The sequence below is a fragment of the Momordica charantia genome, assembly GCF_013281855.1.
Source record: "Momordica charantia cultivar OHB3-1 chromosome 4 unlocalized genomic scaffold, Mcharantia_2.0 BLBB01000004.1, whole genome shotgun sequence".
Lineage (NCBI taxonomy): Eukaryota > Viridiplantae > Streptophyta > Magnoliopsida > Cucurbitales > Cucurbitaceae > Momordica > Momordica charantia.
In genome coordinates, this window is record NW_028275162.1 from 618684 (window position 1) to 641950 (window position 23267).

Genomic DNA, 23267 nt, shown 5'->3' on the forward strand with positions numbered 1-23267 from the left:
TTATTTAATATTATCACGTCATTAAAAACCAATAATCTTAAAATGGTTTTGAATGATTCAATTGTTTAAAAATGTACCTAAGTTAAGTTGGTCCAAACACCCACCGTTAATTTTTTATTTAAAAAAAAGTGAAAAAATTCAGACCAAACAGATTCTTTCTTCCACAAATCACAACATTGGATGCTTTTAAAATAAAAATAAAAAAGTGGGTGCATGCAATAATAATAATAATATAAAATAAATAAAAATATGTCCTTTTCCAATATAAACCACATCTTCAACTGACAAATCAGAATCAGAGAATTATAATTATAATTATAATCTGCATACCAATTATTTTATCACAAAATGTTGAAGAAAAAGACACATTTATAATTTAAACAAAACCAAAGACGAGGCGCAAAGCCCTCGCACTCTCATCATTAAGCGACAACGTACTGCCACTTTTTTGTCTCAGCATATTCCTGAGAATGTCCATTTCCAACTATTCCCCAAACTTCATTTCTCAAACCCTAAAACCCATCCCCTTCTTTTATTAACTTTTTCGGTTTGGATTTTTCCTTTTCACGAGTCAAGATCGAAACGTCAATAAATATTCTGTAGATGATGATTCAAAGGAGCCGTTGAAATAATCTCAAACCTCATAATTTCTCAACTCACTCCAATATCTGCACGATACCTCTATAGACAGTAGAGTTGAACAAATCTAAATTCAACTCGATGATGTCCAGTAAACATGATAGAAGATATGTTTTTTTTTTATTGGATGAATAACTGGTGGGGTTTCCACTATTGTTTATAATTGGTCCAACTATGATTATACCATTGAAAAATTACACATAAATAGAATTTTTTTTTTCTTGCAATTCTTTATTTTGTATCGCATCAATATATTTAGGAATGCTTTAGAAAAACCTTTAGAGGATTCTAATTAAATTAATTTGTCATGTTTTATATATATTATATTACTTGTTAATCTCTAACTATAATAATCTACGAGAGTTGTTTTATCAACTCAATGATAATTGGTACATACTATTTTCTTCGAGGTCAGAGATTCGATTCCCATATCCTAAATTGTTGTATTAAAAAAAACAATTAAAATATCAACAACTTTTCATATAGGTTAAATGTTGGAATTTCCACTCTCCTAGGTTTTAATGTTAATATATAAATATATGGTCGGTAAATCTAGCTCAATATTATTTTATGTATTTTTTCTAACACAACATGTGGAGTGGGAGATCGAACTTACAATCCTAGAGATATATGTCAATTACCATTGAATTATGCTCTTTTGGTATACTTTATGTATTTTTCTCTCCTACACTTTTTTTTTCCTTTTTGACGGATTCTCATACGCATTGAAACTTTAATAGTGGTTCGTGAAAGATGATTACGGATCAGTCAATACCTAAATATTATTTATTATAAAGTTTATATATATATAAAAATTTGATGAATATTATTTTTAAAATTTGAAAAAGATGAGAGTTTTGCAGTATAAAAAGAGGGGTTAAGAAGTGGCAATTCCCGATATAACCACCTTACTTGGTCCACCCATTCGCTCTTTTTCAACTGTCGAAAGAGTTTCCGAATAAAGTGAAATAAAAAGTGTTGCCGGAATCGGAAGAACAAACCCGAATCCCACCGCCGCCGCCGCCCCAATCTCTCCTCCGATTCCGATCTCCATTCTTCCACTTCACTTTATTCCTCTTTCACTCCGCCATGACACTCGACCACCTCTCCGTCTCCGGCCAGATATGCAGTTCCATCGAAGCCGATGATTCCGACCACCGCCATCCTTCTATTCCTCCGGCGCCTCTCGGTGACGTCGTCAATGGAGGCGACTGCGACGACGCTGGAGACGACCTCTTCGTTCCTCCCCTCAACTTCGCCGTCGTTGACAATGGCATTTTCCGCTCCGGCTTCCCCGACTCTTCCAACTTCTCCTTCTTGCACACCTTAGGCCTCCGTTCTATCATGTAAACAGTTTCTACTTAATCGCTGTTTGTTTGCTTTCGTTGTTCTGTTTCTCTGTCGATGATTTTAGGTGAACTGATTGTTTCTTGACGGATATTGTAGATGTCTTTGTCCGGAGCCGTATCCTGAGGACAGCATGGATTTCCTCAAGTCCAACGGGATCCGATTGTTTCAATTCGGAATTGAAGGTACTAAGGTTTGTTCTCTTGTTCTCATTTTCAACCTAATTTCATGGAAGTTTTACATCACCTACGTATCGTTGTTGGAGAGATATAGTTTTTGTCTGTATGTCTATGACTCTGATTTCTTAATGAAGGCTAACGCTCTTCTATCCTCTCGACGGATTTTCTGTTTCTTACTCTTGATTTGTTGTTTTGTGATGCTTCCTACCGTTTCTTCAGTGATTTTTATTCTTGGCGTGTTATGTCAAATGTCAATTCTCAATTCTCAGGGGACGCTTCTTTTAAAGTGATTTTGAGATTGTGCTTTAATTTGTAAGCATATGGACTTACATGTGGTTCGATTTTGGTAAATTTGTATATAAGTGAAAATAATTAATATGCAAGCATTTGATGCTGAGACTCCCACTGATTATGGCCATTCCATGTTCTTTGAGCCATAGTTTCATCCGCACTCCAAAGGACTTTAAGATTACTTTACTTCTTAGTTTGACTGATTTGACCGTTTCTTTGCCTATGGCAACTATTTGGGGCTTTAGCTAACAAAATCTAGTTCTGTAAATTGTCTAGGCCGGTTCAGACAAGGCTGATGCATATGTAAACTTGATTCTCGAGTGTATGAGGAATTTGGATATGAGCGCTGAGCATATGTACTATTTGGTATGAAATTTGATCTGACTAGTATTATCCCAGTATTACTCAAATGGCTCAATACTTACTAGTGGTTCTAATATTAGATTTTCTCAACGTATTGAACTCAAATTTGTTTAACTCAATTAAACAATGGCCAATAGCACATATGAACACACACAAACGAAAGGAGAAGAATAAAAACAGAGAAGGAGAAAAGATTTGGTTGTTTGATTATCATCGCCATGGGCTACTACTCATGCGGTGGTAAGTAACTAGACAAGTACATATTTTGAAGAAGTAATTTCTTTTCTGGGAACAACACTTGATCATGAACTTCTACATTTCGTAGCTCCCATGTTCATTTGACTGAGAAGTAGGATGAAATTGCTTTCTTTTTCTGACTTCCCATATTCAATTCTCAATTGAATGCTTATCGTTGACTAACTCCCATAGAAAACATAACATTTTGGATATTTAATCAAAGTTGAATATTTTACATAAATTTAGAATCAACTGCCTGGTGGCAATTATCATGTAGCTGATTGTCAAACACTGTAACAAGAGCAGAATTCAATTGATTGATAGTACTCTAAAAGAACACTGATCACTTCTGTTGTTGAAATTAAATGCAGGAGCCTTTTGTGAACATTCCAGACGATTCAATTCGTGAAGCACTTAAAGTTATTCTTGGTACCGACTATACTTCACAGTTTACATCTTCAATAAGGCCGAATTAGATCTTTAAATTGAATACTTTCGATTGAGCTCACTCGGGCTTTATTTTCTCACCTTGTAGATGTGAGGAATCGTCCAGTTTTAATCCATTGCAAACGAGGGAAGGTATGTATATAATACAAACATGTCCTCTTCTACCATGCCTATGCTTTTACCGAGCTTCTATCTACTCAACTTGTTCCTCACTCTTCAGCATCGAACTGGTTGCGTTGTGGGATGCTTCAGAAAGTTGCAGAAATGGTGCCTAACGTCAGTCTTTGACGAGTACCAGCGATTCGCCGCTGCCAAGGCAAGAATTTCAGATCAGAGGTTCATTGAACGATTCGATGTTTCTGGCCTGAAGCATCTGCCATCATCATTTTCATGTTCCAAAAGGTAATTGCCTGTCCTGTATGGCTGCTGCGAACTCCGAGGATGTTCATTAATGGAAGAAGATGCCCAATAAACTCGAGCAGATGATGAATGATTCTGAAATTGTTTTCAGTGGTCAATTAGTTGCCATTTATTAGGCCTCACATTTCTTTCAAGTGATTACTCCCCTCTTGTATTTGTATATTTACTACTCTCAAACTCATAAATCCACCAGCTGGGATTCACCACAATCATATGTATTAGATTTCAAGAAGATGAAAGTTGTTCAAAGTTATAATCCTTTTTTAGCTTTATTTCTGGTCCTAAAGAAGTTTTATGTGCAATTGTATATTAGATCTGATAAAAAAGAAGAAAGAAAGATTTGCCTTTTTAAACATCTTCAAAAGAAAAGAAAAGCATTCCATTATGCTTAATTTTTTACTCCATTTCCCACTTGTTAGAAAAAAGGGCCAATCTAAAAGCTATATCCAACTTCTGGCTACAAAATTTTCTTTTTGGAGAAAATATAGTAAAGTAAGTAAACTATAGATCACTACTGAAACTCCATTGGACCCTTGAAACTGAAAGTGAATTTAATTATATAGAGAAAATGGAAACACATCACTTTTGCTACAAACATATTCTACTTCTGCAAACTTGCTTTTTAACTTATCATTAAATTAATAACATTAACCTATAGTTCAGTCACTCACAACCCACTTAAAAAGGCAACCAAACCTTTCAATATATTTATTTGTTAAAAAAAGTGGGTGTCTTTATTTTGGTTTCTCTATTTTATGCTGTTGCCATTGGACCCAAATTGGCATTGGCTTTCATGGCTTCAAATCTTGGCTCCTTGGCCTCAAACTTGACGCCTAAGTACAGCTTCATGTAATCTTCAAACACAAACTTGGGATACACTCCATTCTTCTCCTCAGCCTCTTTCTCCACCAGCGCTGGCGCCGGGAAGATCACGGCGTCGCTCCCGGGATTGTAGAACGAAGCTATCGACATTCGGCCGGTTCCGTTCGCTTGAGTTATGACTCTATGCATCACACTTTTGTATCTTCCGTTTGTGATCACCTGCAAAGTTTTACGTTTCAACTTTTTTGTATAATATAATCTTTCCATTTTGAAAATTTAGGAAGTTAAGAGTACTCCTCTACTGGGTTGATTTGGTTTTGATGATGTACTTACCTCAAGCTGATCCCCAAGGTTGACTACGATGGCATGGCGCATTGGGGGCACGTCGATCCAGTTGCCATCTTTGAGGAGCTGTAGGCCACTGACCTTGTCGTCTTGGAAGAGGAGGATGATGCCACCGGCGTCGGTGTGGGCTCGGAGACCTTTGATCAGCTCCGGCTTCGGACACGGTGGGTAATTGCTCACCTTTGTGCCAAATGTTGGACCTTGTGATCCATAGAAAGCCTTCTTCAGATAGCCTTTCTCCAACCCAAGATTCTCGCATAGCATGTCCAATAGCTCCTCAGCAAGTTTCTCCAACAACTTGGCAAATTCCTTCATAACTTTCCTGCACATATCATGCACAAGACATTAGTAAAGAGTGACACGCGACACCTCATGTCTAAAATAGATAATATCATCGTAGAAATATGAAGAGGTTCGTTGTCTTACCTGTACTCGTCGTCGAGATCGGGGATCTCGGAGATGTTTGATTGAGGAAGATGGCGCAAGAAAAAGGTACTCTCCCAATCCATATCATTAACTTCAGCCTGTGCAGCCTCTAAGCCCTTGCTTGCCACCGTCTCCTTGAACCTCTCTTCCATACATTTCTTGTAGTGATCTCTCGTCATCTTCTCCACTCTGTCCAAAAACTCATGTGGGATCCCATGGTTCACCACCTGCAATCAAATCAAACCCACGAACCCAAATTAAACCTCCCATCACAATCAATTACGCGGCTTCGACATCAAACATCTCTAATATTTGTTCTAAAAGTTGTAAGTTCGAATCTTCACCTCAAAAAAACCCCAGTTTCGACATGCGTCTTCAATTTGCTCCAAAATCTTGGGCCTAGCATCGCCATTGATGCTGTCCAAGTTGATGACTGGAAAAATGGCCATTTTTTTTTTTTGGAGATATGGGGAAAGAAAGTACTTTGCTTTGGTTTTTTGGTGGGTGGGTGTGTTGGATCAAGTATAATGGAGGGGTATTTATAGGGAAGAGTTTTGGATTTAAGGAGTGGAAGGAGGGAAGAAATTGATGATTTTTATTTTATTTTATTTATTTATTTTTATATATTTATGAAAAAAGTGATAAATAATGGCATGGGGCCCATTTGGTCTTGGCTTTAGCTGGTCGAAGAGTGTACTAAATTCCTCTTTGGTGGGGAAGGGCCCACTTTGATGGCTTTTTCATCTCTTTTGTTAGACCAAAAATGGAGGGTATGGCTGCTGCCCTCCCAATGCCAATGCCTCCCATGCCCTCATTCCTTGCATCTTCCATTTATTCCATCAAATAAAAATGCCACCTTTTTTTTAAATACATTACTTCCACATTTCTCATACGAAACCTCAATATTTTTCCTTTTCTTTTTTCCTTCGTCTTTAGGATGTTTCGTGTCGAATGAGATGACGAAGACTCAACTTATGATCTAGAGGGATATAATTATCTAACTACTTGAATCTTGAGTCGCGTGTAGATTAATCTATTTTAATTATATTTAAGATATGTTTTCTTGAATAAAGGGGTTTTTTTGGATTTTGATTATACTTTTGAGTTAGGTTCGTTGGAAGGATAAGTGAGGATGCTTTTTTTTAATACAATAAATTGGGATATGAGGGATTCGAACCTCCAACCTCAAGGGAATGAATAAATGACAATTATCGCTGAGTTTTGCTCATTGTTGATGGATGAAATATGCTTTTGATGTGAAATCTTACCTTAATCCTATGTTTGTTTGTTTTGGAATATCATATCACAATTATAAGAGTGAGTGAGGATTCGAACCTAGCTACCACTGCTTAATATAGAAGAGGTAAAAATGTCCTAACCACTAAATAATACTTATGTTGACCTAGATCTTTAATACCATGAGAGTGGCCAAATAATTGTACACTTGTGCCTTTTTTAAAATTGAAGGTGGAATCTCTCACCCGATATTGTTAAATTGACAAAAAAAAAAAAGGGTGTCATCAGAATGAGTTTGACAACATTCTTCTTGTTGGGTTTCGGCAAAATATTAAAATTGAATTTTGCCACACATCGGAAAGATACAAGTAGAGAGTGTACTCACCAAGTAGTAGAAGTTATCCCACATCGGAAAGATACAAGGAGGAGGTATGTTCTAACTACTATAAAAGGAGCTCATGAGTTTGAGTTTAATCTTTAATCATGGTATACTAACTCTAGTTAACTGAGCAGTATTTGCTTTAAAAAGGTTTTTTTTTGGTATAATTGGGGTTAAGAAGAGAAATTTGTGTGATTCTCGGATTTGGAGTTTTCTACGTATTTTACCAACTTCATCATAGAATGGAGAATGAAATCCATTCTCATCCTCAAATTTAGGTACATCCCATCACAAAAATTTTATTTTCTTTCAACTTATTTTGTGGGTCTCACAACAATTTTTACTTGATTGATCTCTAGTAGTTCATGAACAAACATAAATATATGCATGTGTTTTCTCTTCATACATCATTACAATAAGACTTCTGTTTCCAAACTTATTTTCTTTGGCGTGATCATTTAGGAGTCTTAAATGTCAGCGTTTCTATTTTGGCAATGGAATGTTTGTTAGTCCAATATATCATACCGCTTATGGATATCAAACATGTCTTATCACTTCCAAAAACATCTGAAAAAAAGTGAGCCTTTCTTCTCAAATTACTTATAATTATTCCACACCCAAGACTCAACACAATGCCACATCTCCTTTAGATGAAAAATTTACTTCATTTTCACCCGTCTCCGACCTCTACGTAGCTTAGTCGTTCGAACACTTGTACTTTCTCTGAGTTGAAATACTATTCTGATTCTTGTACTTTCCGCTTTCGCTCATTTCGGTCTTTGTACGCTCCCAACGTCCATTTTAGCCTCTTAACTTTATGCTTCTGTCTAGTTTATCCCCTGTTCATTTTGGTCTTTTAAAAAAATGATCATTTTGTTCAAAAATCTATTAATTAGACACAATTCAAAAAATTCATAGACTAAACTTGTAATTTAACAAACAAAAAATACAAATCAGTCGCCCACATCTAATTCTCTTACAAACAACAACTCAACTAAAAATTACATTTTTAAACATTACAAGGTCAATTACATCATTACAGTAATAGTAAAACGAGTAATTTTGAAAAAATAGATTTAAGTAAATTGATTTTCTAAAATCACAGTACAAATGAAACCTAAAAAATCAATTTAAAGTGATAAATACTATTATTTTTACAATGGTAAAAGTGATTTTTTGATCGTGCTAAAATCACTCTCAAACACACCTTACGTGATATATACTATTATTTTTCATGAGATCGAAAGTTGAAGTCCGATAGTAATGGGATGAAACTCAATGAAAGGAAAGTGAAAAGATAATAGAGGCATTATTAAACCTTTACAAGTATATATGGTCTAGCCATGGTGCGGCAGCTGGGCCACGCCCTGAGGCCTTCTGAGTGCGGTTCTCGTCATCACGCATGCCAAATCTTTGATCCCAACTCCCTACAAAACCCTTACATTTATACACCATTCTTCTTTTTCCAAACATTCTCTCTCTCTCTCTCTCAACCTTTTCTATTTTCAAAATCCTTCAAGATTTTGTGGCATTTTGTCTTTAAACTTGTTCTTTGATCCAAAAAACCCGTCATCAAAGATAGTTAAATGGCTAATCAACTCGTCAAGACATTACTTAACTTCGAAGAAGGAATAGTAATTCAATAACATCTTATCTTAAAACTTTAATCAAATAGTTATTGATTTTATTTGGGTTAAAATACTATTTTGGTCTCTGTACTTCCAACCTTGGTTCATTTTAGTCTCCGTACTTTGAAAATGTTTATTTTGGATCATGTATTTCAAACTTTGCCTCATTTTAGTCCCTGTATTTTTAAAATGTTCATTTTGGTCCTCATACTTTCAAAAAGTGATCGTTTTAGTCCCTATTTGCAAACTTTTAACACAAATTTTACACCTAACGAAAATTATCTAGTATAAAGTAATATTTACATTTTAAGAAATATATTGATTTTAGTGTCTTGTTGAAATTGTGATAGAAAAAATGAGATAGAATAAAATTAACGGACCAAAATGAACCAAAGCTAACCTTTTATTTGTTATCTTAATGGATAGATTTTATAATTTTGTTGCAAATTTTTTTGGGTCTTTCCAACAAACTAAAAAGAAACTAGCTTTGATATTGATAAAGACACTATTGTTTATGAAATTGAAAAAGTTTCCTATTGCATCATTGTTGATTAGTAGGTTGATTAGCAGGTGATAAATGTGATTCTGCAGTATAATATATAGTTTGGAAGGATGAAATGTATCTAAAGTTTCTTATTATTAAATTCCCTTTTCATAACTATTTATCCACATTGATCTCACCGTTGACATTCAACATATGAAAAATTGGTTTTTTCCCAGAGATTCAATGCTTCTGAGTTTGGTTAATCAAATTTAATGTATTATCATATCCTCAAATAGTTTTGATTTCTAATGGCTGCTGATGGCCAAAGTCTAATTTTATATGAAATTTTTCTTGGCTATATTTGGCTGCAAGAATAGATTTATTCTCGTTACAAAATCATGATCCGTGTAAATTAATTCAAGTGACAACTTGAGTATATATTTTAACTTAACGTACATCATCCACGAAAGTGAATGTAAAGAAATATCATCAAATTACGAGTCTTTTTCTTTTTAGTACAACATGTGGGGGCGGGGATTTGAATTTAAGTGTCTTAACCCATTGAACTATATTCAGGTTGATATCAAATTATGAGTCTCGGACAAAGGCTTTCATGATGTCGGCTTTTGAAGATAACAAACACAACTTTATGAGGAAAGGTCATCCATCAAGAAGAAGAAAAAGGGGTTGTCAAGAGTGAAGGCCTTTCCTTTGTATGGTATGGTGGGATGGGATCTCTTTGTTACTTTGAACCTATCACACTTGAAAAGGCCACTAGTTGGAGGAGGCAATGTCTAGTCATTCTGAAATCGAAAGCAAATCTCTTTTGACATAAAAGAGAGAGCGTTTTAGATTTGAACTCGTTTTCGTGAGGAAATTTCGCGACGAAAGTAACAATTACGAAGTCGTTCATAAATTTTTAGGCAAAGACAGAACAGTTATTGACATTTAGTGTATTGGGTACTGTCTAAATGTAAATTTAGGCATGGATTTAAGTGTCTAAAATTAAGAGAGAATTACTCTTCCCCTGTATAATTATTGTTGACTTTAGGAGAAGAAATTTGCATTAGAGATTAATAAATTGGTTGAAAAATGTTGAAGTATAATCAATGAGGAAGGAAACTGAAGGAGAGCCTTTTTGACTTGAGATTTTAGAAGATTTGGGTTGTGATGATGACTAAAGAGGGATTATTGCCCCTAATAATATTGGACTAGATACATGGGGGTTTGATTAAATTGTTTATCTATGTCTTAATACATGTCTCTTTTCAGAATTTATAAAGTTTGCATTTGAAATGTCACATAATGAGCCATATTTTGATTGTTCACTAAAAGGTGTTTGTAATTTTATCGCATTCTCCGCTTTAAGAAAGAGACTAGTTTTAAATTCTAATTATATAGGGCCAGTTTAATAACCATTTTGGTTTTGGGTTTTTCTTGTTTTTAGTTTTAGGTATAAACCCTATTAATTATTTAAAAAACTGAATCGGGGACGGGGACAGGTTTGAGACATGCATTTCCTACTTTTGGTGTCCGACGTGGAAATTTTTGTCATCCTCTAACTTAGAGACATGAAAATACAAGTTTAGAGAGACATAAATAAGTTTTTGGAAGATAAACTTTAGAGAGATAAATAGAAGGATTTAGAAAAAAATTGTGAAATAAAAGTTAAAAACAAAAAGAGAAAAATTTTAGAGAAAAAATAAAATAAAATCGACAGGAAAAGATATGTTAAAGGAAAAAAAAAAGAATTATAAAGAAAGAGAAAAATGATAGTGGAAACAAATTCAGAGATAAAAACAAGATTCAAAATAATTTTTAGAGAAAATAAATAAATACAGAGGTAAATAATAGTTGCTGTGAAAGAAAATTGAACGATAAAATAAGATATAATTTTCAGAGAAAAAAATAGATTATGAAGAAAAAGAAAAGTTATAAAAGACAAAATTTTATAGAGAAAAAAGTTAGTAAAAATATTAAATTTTTAGAGAGAGAAATGAAAGTGATCGTTAGAAAAAAAAAGTAAAAAATAAAAATACAGAAAATTTTGGATTGAAAATTTTAGAGATAGAAAAATAAATTTTGTAGAGAGAAATTTATAATAAAAAAAAGTGTTAGAGTGAGAAATAAATTTTTTAGAGATAAATATGATAAAGAAAAAAAATTGAGTATTAGAAGAAAAATTCAGATTTTGGAAAACATAAATATGTTTTTGAAAACTATTTGTTTTTTGTTTTCAAAATTTACATAGAATTTTAAAATGATTTTTGAAAAACAAAAAGTAGAAAATTGAATTGGTTATCAAACAAGCTTATTTTTAAAAAATCAAAAACCAAAAAATGTACGATCATTTTCTCTTTAAGAGTTGGATTACATGAATGACTTCTAATTTGAATTAAGAATGTTTGTCCAAAGAAAGTGATGAATAATCGTTCGAATAAACTATTAAATTTAATAAAAATGGCAAATGGTTAGCCTACCAACCTTTCTAGCCGAAGAGCCTTATTATGTTAACTATAACATTTCTACATTCGAGAGGGTTTAGAACGTAACTTAATCAACCTAACTCGTAATGAACTTTTAAAGATTTTAAATTCAAATAATAAGAAAGAGTCCATCTTTATTATAATCCTATTATCTAATATAAATATATTAAATTAATATATAAATTATATAAATATTCGTAAAGACATTTTTTTATCCTTCCTACGAATAAAACTTACAAAACAGTCTTATAATTTTTCATACGAAACAAACGTAGTCACCTAAAGATGTCAGACATCTAATATTTCAGATATGAAATTTGAAGTATCTAAAATTGTTGAAGCAAACGGTTCTTTAGAATGTAAGATCGACTTGCTATCCGATCTAACTCATAATGAGCTTCAAAGTTATTAAATTCACGTAATAAGAAAGAGCCCATCTTTAAAACAAGGCCTTCAAAGATAGATCATAGATCCAATCTCTGACAACTATTATTTACCTAATAGGAGAGATCTCTTTATTTCCCTTAAAATCCTCATTTTTGTCATTTTAAGATCATAAAATTATCTTTCTTTAATTATGTTAGATTCCAATAATTATATTGTTTAGAGAAAAATAAAAATGAAACTTTTTTGCCTGAATGCATATTTGAATCATGCAATTTCATTACCACGTGCTGCTTTATGCTTTCTTCCATAATTCCAGAAAAACACAAAACAAAAGAAAACAAAAATCACATTGAAATAATAATTTAGGGAAACGAGATTGAAATTTGTTTTTAAAAATCTTAAAAAATATCAAGAATCTCAATGATCGAACGGTTGCAAATAGGACACGTGCCTCTGTTGAGCCATAATTCCCTAGAACATACCCTACAGAAGGCGTGTCCACAGGGAATAAAAGCCGCGCCTTTACTCCTCTCCATGCACACGCAGCACATCCAATCCACACCGTTATTCTCCCCCTCCTTTCTTTTTGTCTTCCAATCCACACCGTCCATTTCTTCGAACAATCTCATCAACGATTTCACATCGCCGGCGCCGGCGGGGCCCCCTTCATCGCCCCGCAAATTTCGCTCCGCCGCCAGGGCCATGGCCAGGTTCATGCCGGAAGCTGCAGAGCTCCGAGCCGCGTCCTCTCTGCGGCTGCTCCCATGGCGGCTCAAGCCTTCAATCATCGTCAAAGTCGACGATGTTGGACTCCATGAACCCCCACAGCACCCCATTCCCTTCAATCCCAGCCGTTGCTTCAAACTGGTCCATCTCCGCCCTCGATTTGGCCGGTCCATTTCTCTCTTCCTCCCACTTTTCCGGCCAAGTTTCCTCAAGCCGACCTCGCCGTACTGACACTAAGGAATTCTGGTGAAGTGATTAAAAGGAAAAAATAATTTCAGACCAAAGAAGCAGAAAGATCAAGAAAGAAAATAGTGGGTTTTCTGGTAAGAAGAATCACATGTTACAGAGAGAATGATCTTACTAAACCAGTTCTGGGTTTTGTAGATCTTCAGGATCAGAGGTGCAACTCCATTAACTGAGATGAGGAATGTCCGCCATGGCCGAGTGGTGGTGAAGGAGAGAGAAACTGGGAAGCAGAACGAAGGGCCATGACATTTCCATTCACTCCATAGCCAATATCTGAAGAAGTTTGGCTCTAAAGAAAGTTGATCAAAGACTTTGAGGTTGGCATAAGAGAGAGTAAAGCAATAAACTGTGGGTGCATCAATCTCAATCTATATGGAATAGGGGACCCGCCATGGTTGATTGCTCTGTTGACAATTGACATCTCTCTCTCTCTCCAATCTCTATCTATCACAAAGACTTCAGGTAGGTTGGAAAGTAACTAATTCAAAATAGTGCCTCTATCACTACGTAGGCGGGAAACCGAAGACCCATTAACTCTTCTAAACCTGTAAAGCATAGAAGTAATGTAATATGTATGGTTCTAATGCACATACATAGTTTTCTTCAACAACCCACCATCCAAAAACTGTTTCTCAAGCCCACAAAACAATTACTTTCTGCATTGAGAGTAAATAAAGATAGTCTTTGGGGTGAGTTTGAGAGAGGCAGGCTCTATACTATATACATGAACACATGAGAGTTGAGTGGATCATCTCCCATTTCTAAGAATTAAAACCTGCATAATCTCAAATCTTCTAGCATTAAGTGACACGATCTCGACATTATAAGTGGTTTTATTTGATAAAATCATATACTCATATAAAGAGAAGAGATGTTCCCTACAGAACAAGATAGCTCATATGAATTTGAAACGGTCAAAAATGAAATCGACACTCTTTAAAGTCTAGGGCCCGTTATTTGAGAACTCCTGCGGTTCTACTTTTCTACTTTTAGAAGCTCTTGGTATATCTGAGGGAAGATGCATAAAGTAAAGCCAAAGGAAAAATGCAAAGGGAGGAGGCCAGTACCTTTTAATTGAGGCCATTGTGCAAGCTAGCTCCTCCTAACCATAATCATGGCAATTTTCTGCTGCTTTGCGGCGAGTGTTAATTAAGTGAAAAAGAGAGAAAAAGCCAACAAATCCGGCACGTTTCTTCTCCTTCCTACTTAATTTGAGTGGTTTCCGACCCTCCTTTCGTCCAAAAAGTTGAAATTGGATATAGTGAAACAAAGATGAACAGTGAATCCAACAAAGCTGTCTTTACACTTTCTTTCAATTAATTTCATTTCTATGAGTAGAAAATGTATGTTCAATTCAGCCCTTTTGATCTTTACCTATCCCTCTCCCCCCCCCCCCCCCCCCCCAAAAAAAAAGCCTACTTTTCTCTTATTATGTCCCCATTATAGATCTGTCTACAAATAATTTTATCTACGATTCTAAAAATTCTTGAATACACAGAAGTTTTATGTAAAAACCTTCCACTTCTAAAATGGAATACGAACTCCACACTTTAGTATCACAGCTGCGCCTGCAAGCTCCTGTTCCTGCAATAAAACCAAATTTTCAACGGTCATTACAAATGAAAGTGATGGTACTAAGGAAATACAATTGGCACCAATGAAGGAACATAGATGACTAATTTTCATCCTTCAAATACATCACAGATTAAATCATGGACAATATATACTACTGTAGAACCGGTCTTGGTTTTGATAAGAGGGAAGGAAGACTATAATTAGAGAAAGATCACACGCCATAGGAGAAATCAAGGAAGGAGGCTCTAACCTTATATTGAAATTGTTGAGTCAGTCCCTAAATCTACCCATGCCTGTGTGCCAAAAAAAAACTAAGAATTACTAAGAAAAATAGCTTGCCCCGATAGGAAAGTTTGAGTAATATTTTATACAGTACAGTGACAAATGCTTCACATTATTCAATACTCCATTTCCACATAATACAACAAGTGAAAAACTACGATGGCTTCTACAAATTCACGAAATTTTTAGCTCCCATATGCATACAATTCAAATTTGTTAAGAATCAATCAAGGCGAAGCAATGTGTTCAAACTGCATGCATGATCATAGATGGGTGAGTCAAACTCCACTAGAGGTAAAACATAGTAGGTTTCAAGGCATGTGCATGCAAATCAGCTGTACGTGACAATATGTTAATGAATTCCATCACCGAACACACACGTCAATCTCTCTTTAAATATTAAGTTGCTTCCAACCAAAACTAAGTCATTTCTTCGTCAATCTCTCTTTAAATAACTGACTTGCAAATAAGGGAATGAAGTATTTTACTGTTTCAGGTAATACAATTATGTTCGGTATTATACTATTTTGTAGTACTAAATCTACCAAGGATAGTCGTGGAATTGATAATCAGGTTTTTGTAATAAAGCATTTTTTTTTGCTTATCACTGTGAAGATTTTCCTGCAAGACTTTTCTCTTTGGATTTCTATCATCAAAAGCAAATATGGAATTCTAAAAGTAGTGATCGAGATTCCAAGGTTATAAGTTCTAACCTCCCTTTTGTTGATCTAATGAACAAGGGGCAAGTTGTAAATCTAGGCAGACATAATTGAGATTGTGGGTTCAAACCAAGGTGACGTTTAGCTAAGATATTAAATATCCTACAAGTTCCACAATTATATATATTTAGGATCATGTGGTTACCCTGTAAAATTAGTCAGGTATCATAAGGTAGTCCAAACATTCACTTTTACGAAATTTTTTTTGGGGGGGGGGGGGGGGGGAAATTCAGTTCAAGAAAACAGTTTGGATTAAGATCTCTTCTTCTCAATTCTTATTTCCTCATTTCTCTCTTTCAAACATAACCCATATTTCTTCTTTGTTTCTCTTCCTTTTGCAAGCTGGAACCTACATTTCATAAGAAAATGATGCCATTGAGTGAGAGCTTGAGAGGTGAAATACTAATACCTCAGAAAAATAATCCTACATGTTCTGGGATATAATCTTTGTGGTAGAAGACCTTGTTCTATTGATATGAAGCCGAGGTTTTCTGTGTAAAACTATATCAACTGTCTTTTTGATGCACCTTCGCATCTTGTCTTTTGAGGGTTTTGACATTGTGTAAATGAGGTGTGACATAAAAGATAAACTTTTCCTTGCATTTTTTTATGATCAGGAGACGAAGCTTTGCTCCCCTACACAGAGGCAACTTTTCCTAGCATTTTTGCTTTAAGAGGTTCAAACACTGGTGATATCTTGCAACAAAGGTATTCATTATCTCCTTCCGGGTTTTCCTATCGTGAAGCTGATTGTGAATCTTTCGTTCTCATTATTTAGTTTTCTATTTTTATTATTTTGCAAGGTAGCTGTGGTTTAAATTGATATTTAAGTTAGATGCTCATTAGGTTTCCTTGAATGTTACTTTCCTACTGAGTTGAGATGTTTTTTGTCAATGGTCTCAAAGAAAAGTCAAAGATGAAGATATGAACACTAGGGCAAGGTTGAGAGTTCAACTCAATCATTATTTTGCTTACTATGGTAATTCTTGTTAAGAAGTCCTGGAAATCTCCAGTCAATTAACTTCACCAATAATATTAAACTAAAAGAATTACAAATTCAAAATATTCACCTTGTTACATGGTCTATTTATATCCCACTTCTAGCATCAGATGGCGATAGCTACGTCCACGTATAATTCTTTGCGAGAGATACAGAAGACGATGCCTTGAACTTAGTTGAAATTGCTGTTGGACAAGCCTGAAGAAAAATGGAAATTTGCATATCTCATATTATTGATTCTCACTTTCGTATGTTAAATAATAAAGGTTCACTTACCATCGCACTAGACATCTTTGAATCCCTCTAGATATTGGCCGCATGAAGGATGGATCCCGTTGAGCATAAAGCAAACCGACCTGCAAGAGGTGAGAAATATCACATGGGGTAACAAAAGGAGTGTCAATTCAACGTTGTGTACTAGATATCAGCTGAAACATAACATGGATAATTAACTGAGTCCTATTCTAATGCAGTTTGGTTTTACCAAATATATGATAGAAAAGCTAGTAGCTGAGTAACTCTGGCTTTCTCACTAATTTTTGAAGAGCCATTGTTAGCACAGACAACCCCACTGAATTAAGATGTCGAAAAACTCACATGAACAGAAAGAAATTTTGTACTAGATCAAGATTAATCATTTAAAAACAATTTTAGAAAGGGTAAAAATAATAAATATTCAAGTAAAATATAATTTTCCAAACTAAAGAAAAAAAAAGATACCATACCATGCAAAAAGTGGGACTCTGACTGCATTAAAATCGTCAAGAACTTATGTGAAACAAAAAAATTACGTAGATAACCATACGAATTCTAAATATGACAGACACCCCGAATAAGGGAAAAAAAACATTAATGGATGAAGACTAACCTCAACCAAGGCAACAGCAGAAGGATCATCAAAGATCTCAAGGCTGCAGTCAGCAAGATAGTTAACCTAATGATAAGGGGTGAAATTTTGATGAGAGATAAAAACCAAACTAATGATTTTAGCCCAGATGACACTTGAAAGAAGAAAGACAAAAATTATTCTAACCATGCCCAAGTTATTTTCAGTTATACTTATACAAGGCATCCCACCTGTTACAAAATATTACAATAACTCCTTGAGACAGTCAAGTTTTGAATAAATTTTCTCGCTGTTCTCTTATCTTCTATTCCTTATTGCCACTTAGATTAAGAATTTATCTTTTATAATAAATAAATCTGAAATTCTCAATTAATTCTTTGTAAATTTACATTAAAATTGTTTTAATCCATAAAATTTTAAAATACAAACATAAGAAACTAAATATAAAATTTTGCAATAGTCGGATAAAAGATGGTAGCAAAGAACCATGGATAAAGTTATTATAGACCTGCTAAGTTGAAAGTACCTCCTCTCTGATGAATGATTACATGTAACATGATTCAAGGGTCACGTAACACAAGAGGAAGCATTCACAACTAACAATTTTTGCTCAAAGACATGGATAGTTACCCCAAATTCTGCATCCACGAGACATTGCACAAAATCCATCAGCTGAATCTTTGCCCAGTCCAAGCTCAAGCGTGGATCATTACTTTTAGGAGGATGCCTCCAAGGTGCACCAAAGCGCAATCTATCTTTCGAAACCAGTCCATTTCGTGCATCAACAGCAAATGCTTGCAGGAGTGCTAATGCTCTATCCATGGCAGGATTTACCACTGTCACCTTAAAATAAAGAAACTTAGGTAGAAGGTAGCTAAACTAAGCTATGTGCAATAAATGATACAAGAAAACACCTCCAAACATTCATATGGGATTATTATAACCGGACACTAATGCATTCTTTGTCTGGCTAGATCAAACCCAGAAGATGAAAGTGGAATAATGCATAATATCAAGCTATTGACAGAAATTTTAACTCAATCAATATACCTTTCAGCCATACAAACTATAAGATATCTATTTATTATCTATTAATAAAGAAATCATGGAGAGACGATAATCAGAATGTAGCAAGTGAACAAGTCAGTTAACTGATAAACAGTTAACAGATAGTAGGCAAGCCTGTCTTCACAAACTTACTTGCAAGTATGCCAAGTATGCATCCACTATATCCTCGATTGTGCCAAAATTATGATCCGTTGCCCTATAGCCAAAAAGGAAAGTATGCTGATGATCAAATTTTATAAGAATCAACTTTCCATTTGCTCTGAATCTAAGAGACTCCTTAAAAGCAGGGAAATGAATCATTTTTAAAAAGTTCTAGTGGGTTCTACCAAGGACATACTTCTTAAAATAATTAATTTTCAAATATACAATGTATTGAAAAATCAAGCTATTAGATATTGTAGAACTTTTGGACATTTCAGTTAACTTTCTGGTATGAGGATGCGTAACACAAAGATGAATACAATGTTACTAACTGTGCAACACGTACAGTAAATGGGTAGTTTAACCCTTCATATTACAATATCACTCAAATAAAGCTCACCTCATCATCTACAAGGCCCAAAGCCAATAAAGATTTTAGTCATTGCAGTAACGAGAACAAAATAAATCATGTCACTCTTACGTTCTTTTATAAAAATTGCCTTGTTTCAGAGCATAAAGCTCAAATAAATGTCGAGGGTTTGGACCAAGCACCTCCGCAATCAGCTTCCACTACAATTTAGAGAGAGAAAAAATGTAGTGTATGAATGATTGTAATTCAAGGTAGTACAGAAGTAAACGTATGCTAATATGAACGTTTGCCAGTGAAATGAAAAAGAACTGCAAATGCCAAGAGCAGACAGGCTTTTTATAACAGTCTTTTCTCATACATTCACGATTCATCTTCTGCTGCCTTTTTTTTTAAAAAATTTAACTTTTGGAATTCAATTAGAGCTCTCCCAAGAACTGATTTCTATAGGATTTAACTGGCAGTTGCTTACCTCCGCATTGCTGAAATAATCAGGAACCATATGTAGTTTAGCCTCTTGATAAGTCCATCCAAAAGTCTGTAGCTCAAACGAACTAGAAAGGGTGAGATACATAATGATTAATATACAATAACAAATTTCTAAGCATTCATATACTTGATTAATTAAAGAAGAAGATCATGAAGGAAAACACACAAGTTTCCTCTTTCTCTGTATTATTAATTAAAGAAGAACATCAATTTCCTTTGTATGTATCCAAGTATTACTAATCTCAAATGCTTAAATTATATCCACACACATGCTCAAATTTCATTTTGATTATCGAGACTCAGCAACTAGACCTTGTTAATCTTGAACTGAACAAGAAATGATCACTCAGAGTTTCCAAATTGGGATCTCACGCTTAGGTACCACATTAAATTACCCATTGATCTTTAAAATTGAGCTCTTAAAGGCCACTTTATTCAGTTAAAAATTCTTAACAAGATATAATACGCAGATTTAAACTTTTTTTTTTCTTTTTGATAAGAAACTGCGCTTTCATTAAGAGAAATGAAAATAGATACAAAACAAGGAGGGCATACAAAAACCAGTCTTGCAATAGAGAACCCCTTAAAAAAAGGGCTCCAATCCAAATGAATGAGACCTAACTGATAATTACAAAAGGCCTTAGTGACCAACCCCCATAAAGAAGTATTAAACCTAATGATATCCCAAACATAATCCACAGTTTTCTCCACCCCCTAAACAGTCTATTGTTCCTCTCTAGTCAGAGACCCCATAGAGTAGTAAAACGGCCCCTGTCACGAAAAGGGGGAATAACAGCACTTCCTCCAAAGCCTAAACCTAGTTCTTAACAAGATATAATATGTAGAAATTTAAACATTTGATCTTGTACTTCACCGTATTAACTTGTCAATTTGTCATCAACACCAAAAGCCTAAACTAGGATGCTAGGTTAAACTATTTCATTTGTAAAACAATTTAGCACATAGGACTGAGTGGAAATGGCTGGGAGTCTAAAAGAATAGTGAGCATCTTTCATTTAGGAAGTTATACCCAAAGCAGACGGAAGGTATTCAAAAACCAATTATTCTTATAGATAATTAATCGACAATGTTGAGCAACTAATGCAAATAGCAAAAGTCTGGGAGAGAGGGAAAAATTATATAAATATAGAAACACAGACAAAATAGTGTGACCTTTGCTACAAACATAGTACCTCACGCGAGATAAATATGTCTGGAAATCCAAAATCCATGTATGCGCGATATGAATAGTAGCTGCTCAAGAGAGAGAAGAAGGATATGTGATGGAAAAGATACCAAGTAAAACATATGAGTCTGAAGGGTGATTGAAACATATATAAATCTAAAATATAGCTACGTAAGAAAGCCAAATAATATCGAAATATATTAGACGACCAGAAAGAAAGACCACCAGCAAAGATTACTGCAATATGCTAAGACTTAATCTCAAATTAAATCACTTGATTACACTTTGATCAGCTTTTTCAAATAATTCAATGATATAAAATGCAAGGAATAGAAATATTATAGAGCAGACACACGGCTATTATTATTGTATGAGTGGGCATCAGACATTGACATTTTCTAAAGTTCTTTCGATTGAAGCAGTATATATGAGAGAATACAAGGGTATCCCAAATAACCTTACCTATCCGACGTTACGAGTATAACAGGAAGACATCTTTCATTTGCCCCTAGAGCAATCATTCTCCACACCAGACTGTCATGATACATTGAGCCACAGACTGATGAATCATCATCTGACACGCTTGCATTTCGTAAGACTTCTATGTTGTTAATAATTAGTTTTGGCTGCCAAGAGCGGAACAATGAGTTACATTCCAATTCCCATACGCATTTCATGCTTATCATCAAAAACACCATGATGGCATTGTAAAATAATACATAGTTCAATGCCTTGTAGACACATGAATAATGAGCAGTGAAAGAATGTAAGATCCCTTGAAGATAAAACTGAGACAATCTGGGTTAACTCCCTTTAGAAGATTCGAGTGTTAGAAATAAATGCCTCTTCGGTCAATAAAACAAAATGAATTGGAGTTAATAGCATATATTTGGTCACCCTTCCCCGTCCCAGTCCCTCCCAGAATTTTCTCGGGAACGATCATTCTCTTTATTCAGATACTGATGATCGTTAAACTACTTCAGCACTCGAACTAATTTAATTATGTTTACCTGAAAATGATCAATTTCAGCTGCTTGTGACAGCAACTCTATCAACAAACAAGGCCAATCGGTACAGGAATGTGCCAGCGACGGCGAGAAACCACGCATCCGATTCAAATCAGCAATGGCATTAGCTCGCCACCCTTGCTGAATTTTGATCACCTCCTTAGCTAGTCTCAGCGCCACAAACGCCTCTCTAAAATAAGAAGCCTCCTCAATCGATAAACTCCTCCCTTCGTCGCCCAGGCCTAAAACCCCATCGACCTCAGCGGCATTACATCGAGCAGATAGTGCAAAAACTGCTTGATCCCACAGAGCCGAGCTTGACGCTCTGCGCGAAACTACACTTTTCGATGCATTATCCCCCTGAAGTACGCGGCGAAGGGCGGTATTCAGGCCGTGCCACTTGTTCATGGTGGCGAATATTTGATGGGAGGTTATACCGCCTAGTTTTACGCCCTTTTCGGCCATCGATTCGAGGCAACTCTCGAGTTTAATTCTGCAATTAGACAATGATGGCGACGGACAATTCGACCACGACGCCCACGGAAACGACTGACCATAGACTGGGTGATGATCTTCGATAGTTTCAGCAAAATCCACATATCCAGATAAGTGGGGGCATTTGTTCCAATCGGGGAGAAGACCTGAGAAACATCAGGAATCGTCAGACTAACAAATCGACATAAATTTTGCAGGAAAAGGCATTAGAACAGTACGCTCGAGAATGAGAGTGGTTTTGCCGACGCCTCTGGGGCCATGGAGGATCAGAGGTTGAGGAACGCGGTGGTGCTGTGAATGGTTGTTGAGGACCGTTTCGAGCAAGGGCCTTGGTATAATTCTCCAAGCTTTATGCACCATTTTTGGTGGGCGGAGCGTTTCTCAGCTAGCTTGCTTCTTGCAGAGCGGGGAGTGATGGAGGTGGAAGAAGGGTTTAGGAGAGGGATAGACATTTCTTTTTTACTTAAGTTCGTTCATTATTGAATTAGATTAGTAAATTGGAACAATTTTGTCGAAAACGGAAACATTAGCCCGTTTTTAATAAATTACCGCTGGAAATAAACAGTTAATTTTGTTACATAAGGTTATTTTAAAAATAAATCACGATATATTACAATTTGGTTATCAATTAGGTTGGTTGAAGATGATGTCACGCGGCATTCAGAATCAATCGGGAAGTGTCACTTCTTTCTTACTTGATAGTGGAGCTTCTATTCACCAATGCAGACTAAAAGTGCTCAATATTTTTATTGCTAGTTTGATATGGATTTAGGTTAATTTTTCTCTCTGCTCTCCAAGTTTGACTCCTCCCACACAGGGGCGACTCGAGAATTTGTGATATGGATCAATCAAGGCTCCTACGGTCTTTTGATGGGTTAGTAGATCTACGAAAAGTTTGACAACATTCTCAAAGATTGGCGTTCTTTATTCCTATTCAACAACTCCCTTTTGGAAAAGGTGATGTATATTGACCAGGTTTACCATATTTCCAAATGATCTCCGG

The 23267-nt window shown here is 35.3% G+C and overlaps 4 protein-coding genes across 10 annotated transcripts; 1 reads left to right on the plus strand and 3 right to left on the minus strand.

The window, feature by feature from the left end:
• Nucleotides 1-1524: 1524 nt before the first annotated feature.
• Nucleotides 1525-4195, plus strand: LOC111016668 (inositol diphosphatase DSP4). Of its 2 annotated transcripts, XM_022292131.2 has the most exons (6): nt 1525-1985; nt 2086-2179; nt 2733-2822; nt 3428-3485; nt 3592-3635; nt 3724-4195. In XM_022292131.2, exons 1-6 carry the CDS (start codon nt 1729-1731, stop codon nt 3907-3909), a joined length of 729 nt encoding a protein of 242 aa, XP_022147823.2. In that variant the 5' UTR covers nt 1525-1728; the 3' UTR covers nt 3910-4195. The 2 variants fall into 2 exon arrangements, with proteins under 2 accessions (XP_022147823.2, XP_087979634.1); XM_088123508.1 differs by lacking the exon at nt 2733-2822.
• Nucleotides 4196-4448: 253 nt separating this feature from the next.
• On the minus strand, nt 4449-6037 carry LOC111016812 (1-aminocyclopropane-1-carboxylate oxidase 1). Its single transcript, XM_022292332.2, has 4 exons — nt 5861-6037; nt 5517-5743; nt 5079-5412; nt 4449-4964 (listed from the first exon to the last, which is right to left on the minus strand). The coding sequence occupies exons 1-4, from the start codon at nt 5963-5965 to the stop codon at nt 4677-4679; spliced, it is 954 nt and encodes a 317-aa protein (XP_022148024.1). The 5' UTR covers nt 5966-6037; the 3' UTR covers nt 4449-4676.
• Nucleotides 6038-12446: 6409 nt separating this feature from the next.
• On the minus strand, nt 12447-13344 carry LOC111016686 (uncharacterized). The gene is made up of 2 exons (XM_088123076.1): nt 13204-13344; nt 12447-13085 (listed from the first exon to the last, which is right to left on the minus strand). Exon 2 carries the CDS (start codon nt 13013-13015, stop codon nt 12515-12517), a length of 501 nt encoding a protein of 166 aa, XP_087979202.1. The 5' UTR covers nt 13016-13085; nt 13204-13344; the 3' UTR covers nt 12447-12514.
• LOC111016816 (uncharacterized) lies at nt 13224-22730 on the minus strand. 6 transcript variants are annotated; one of them, XM_088123073.1, is made up of 14 exons: nt 22483-22729; nt 21773-22410; nt 21225-21388; nt 20770-20830; nt 19560-19625; nt 19202-19290; nt 18712-18775; nt 18142-18354; nt 17533-17598; nt 16941-17020; nt 16735-16862; nt 14914-14956; nt 14156-14672; nt 13224-13361 (listed from the first exon to the last, which is right to left on the minus strand). In XM_088123073.1, exons 1-11 carry the CDS (start codon nt 22622-22624, stop codon nt 16748-16750), a joined length of 1698 nt encoding a protein of 565 aa, XP_087979199.1. In that variant the 5' UTR covers nt 22625-22729; the 3' UTR covers nt 13224-13361; nt 14156-14672; nt 14914-14956; nt 16735-16747. The 6 variants fall into 6 exon arrangements, with proteins under 6 accessions (XP_087979199.1, XP_087979198.1, XP_087979197.1 ...); XM_088123072.1 differs by having other exon boundaries at nt 13240-13377; XM_088123071.1 differs by lacking the exon at nt 13224-13361 and adding an exon at nt 13497-13633.
• Nucleotides 22731-23267: the final 537 nt, after the last annotated feature.

Bases quoted from the DNA above. Each gene is read 5' to 3' on its own strand.
- LOC111016668 (XM_022292131.2), top strand. From the start codon at position 1,729: ATGACACTCGACCACCTCTCCGTCTCCGGCCAGATATGCAGTTCCATC. The intron at 1,986-2,085 runs GTAAACAGTTTC...CGGATATTGTAG, and splicing joins TTAGGCCTCCGTTCTATCAT to ATGTCTTTGTCCGGAGCCGT. The intron at 3,636-3,723 runs GTATGTATATAA...CTCACTCTTCAG, and splicing joins TCCATTGCAAACGAGGGAAG to CATCGAACTGGTTGCGTTGT.
- LOC111016812 (XM_022292332.2), bottom strand. From the start codon at position 5,965: ATGGCCATTTTTCCAGTCATCAACTTGGACAGCATCAATGGCGATGCT. The intron at 5,744-5,860 runs GTGAAGATTCGA...ATTTGATTGCAG, and splicing joins GAAACTGGGGTTTTTTTGAG to GTGGTGAACCATGGGATCCC. The intron at 5,413-5,516 runs GTAAGACAACGA...TGATATGTGCAG, and splicing joins GATCTCGACGACGAGTACAG to GAAAGTTATGAAGGAATTTG.
- LOC111016686 (XM_088123076.1), bottom strand. From the start codon at position 13,015: ATGGACCGGCCAAATCGAGGGCGGAGATGGACCAGTTTGAAGCAACGG.
- LOC111016816 (XM_088123073.1), bottom strand. From the start codon at position 22,624: ATGGTGCATAAAGCTTGGAGAATTATACCAAGGCCCTTGCTCGAAACG. The intron at 22,411-22,482 runs GTACTGTTCTAA...GATGTTTCTCAG, and splicing joins AACCACTCTCATTCTCGAGC to GTCTTCTCCCCGATTGGAAC. The intron at 19,626-20,769 runs GTACTATGTTTG...TTTGAGCTACAG, and splicing joins ACATATTTATCTCGCGTGAG to ACTTTTGGATGGACTTATCA.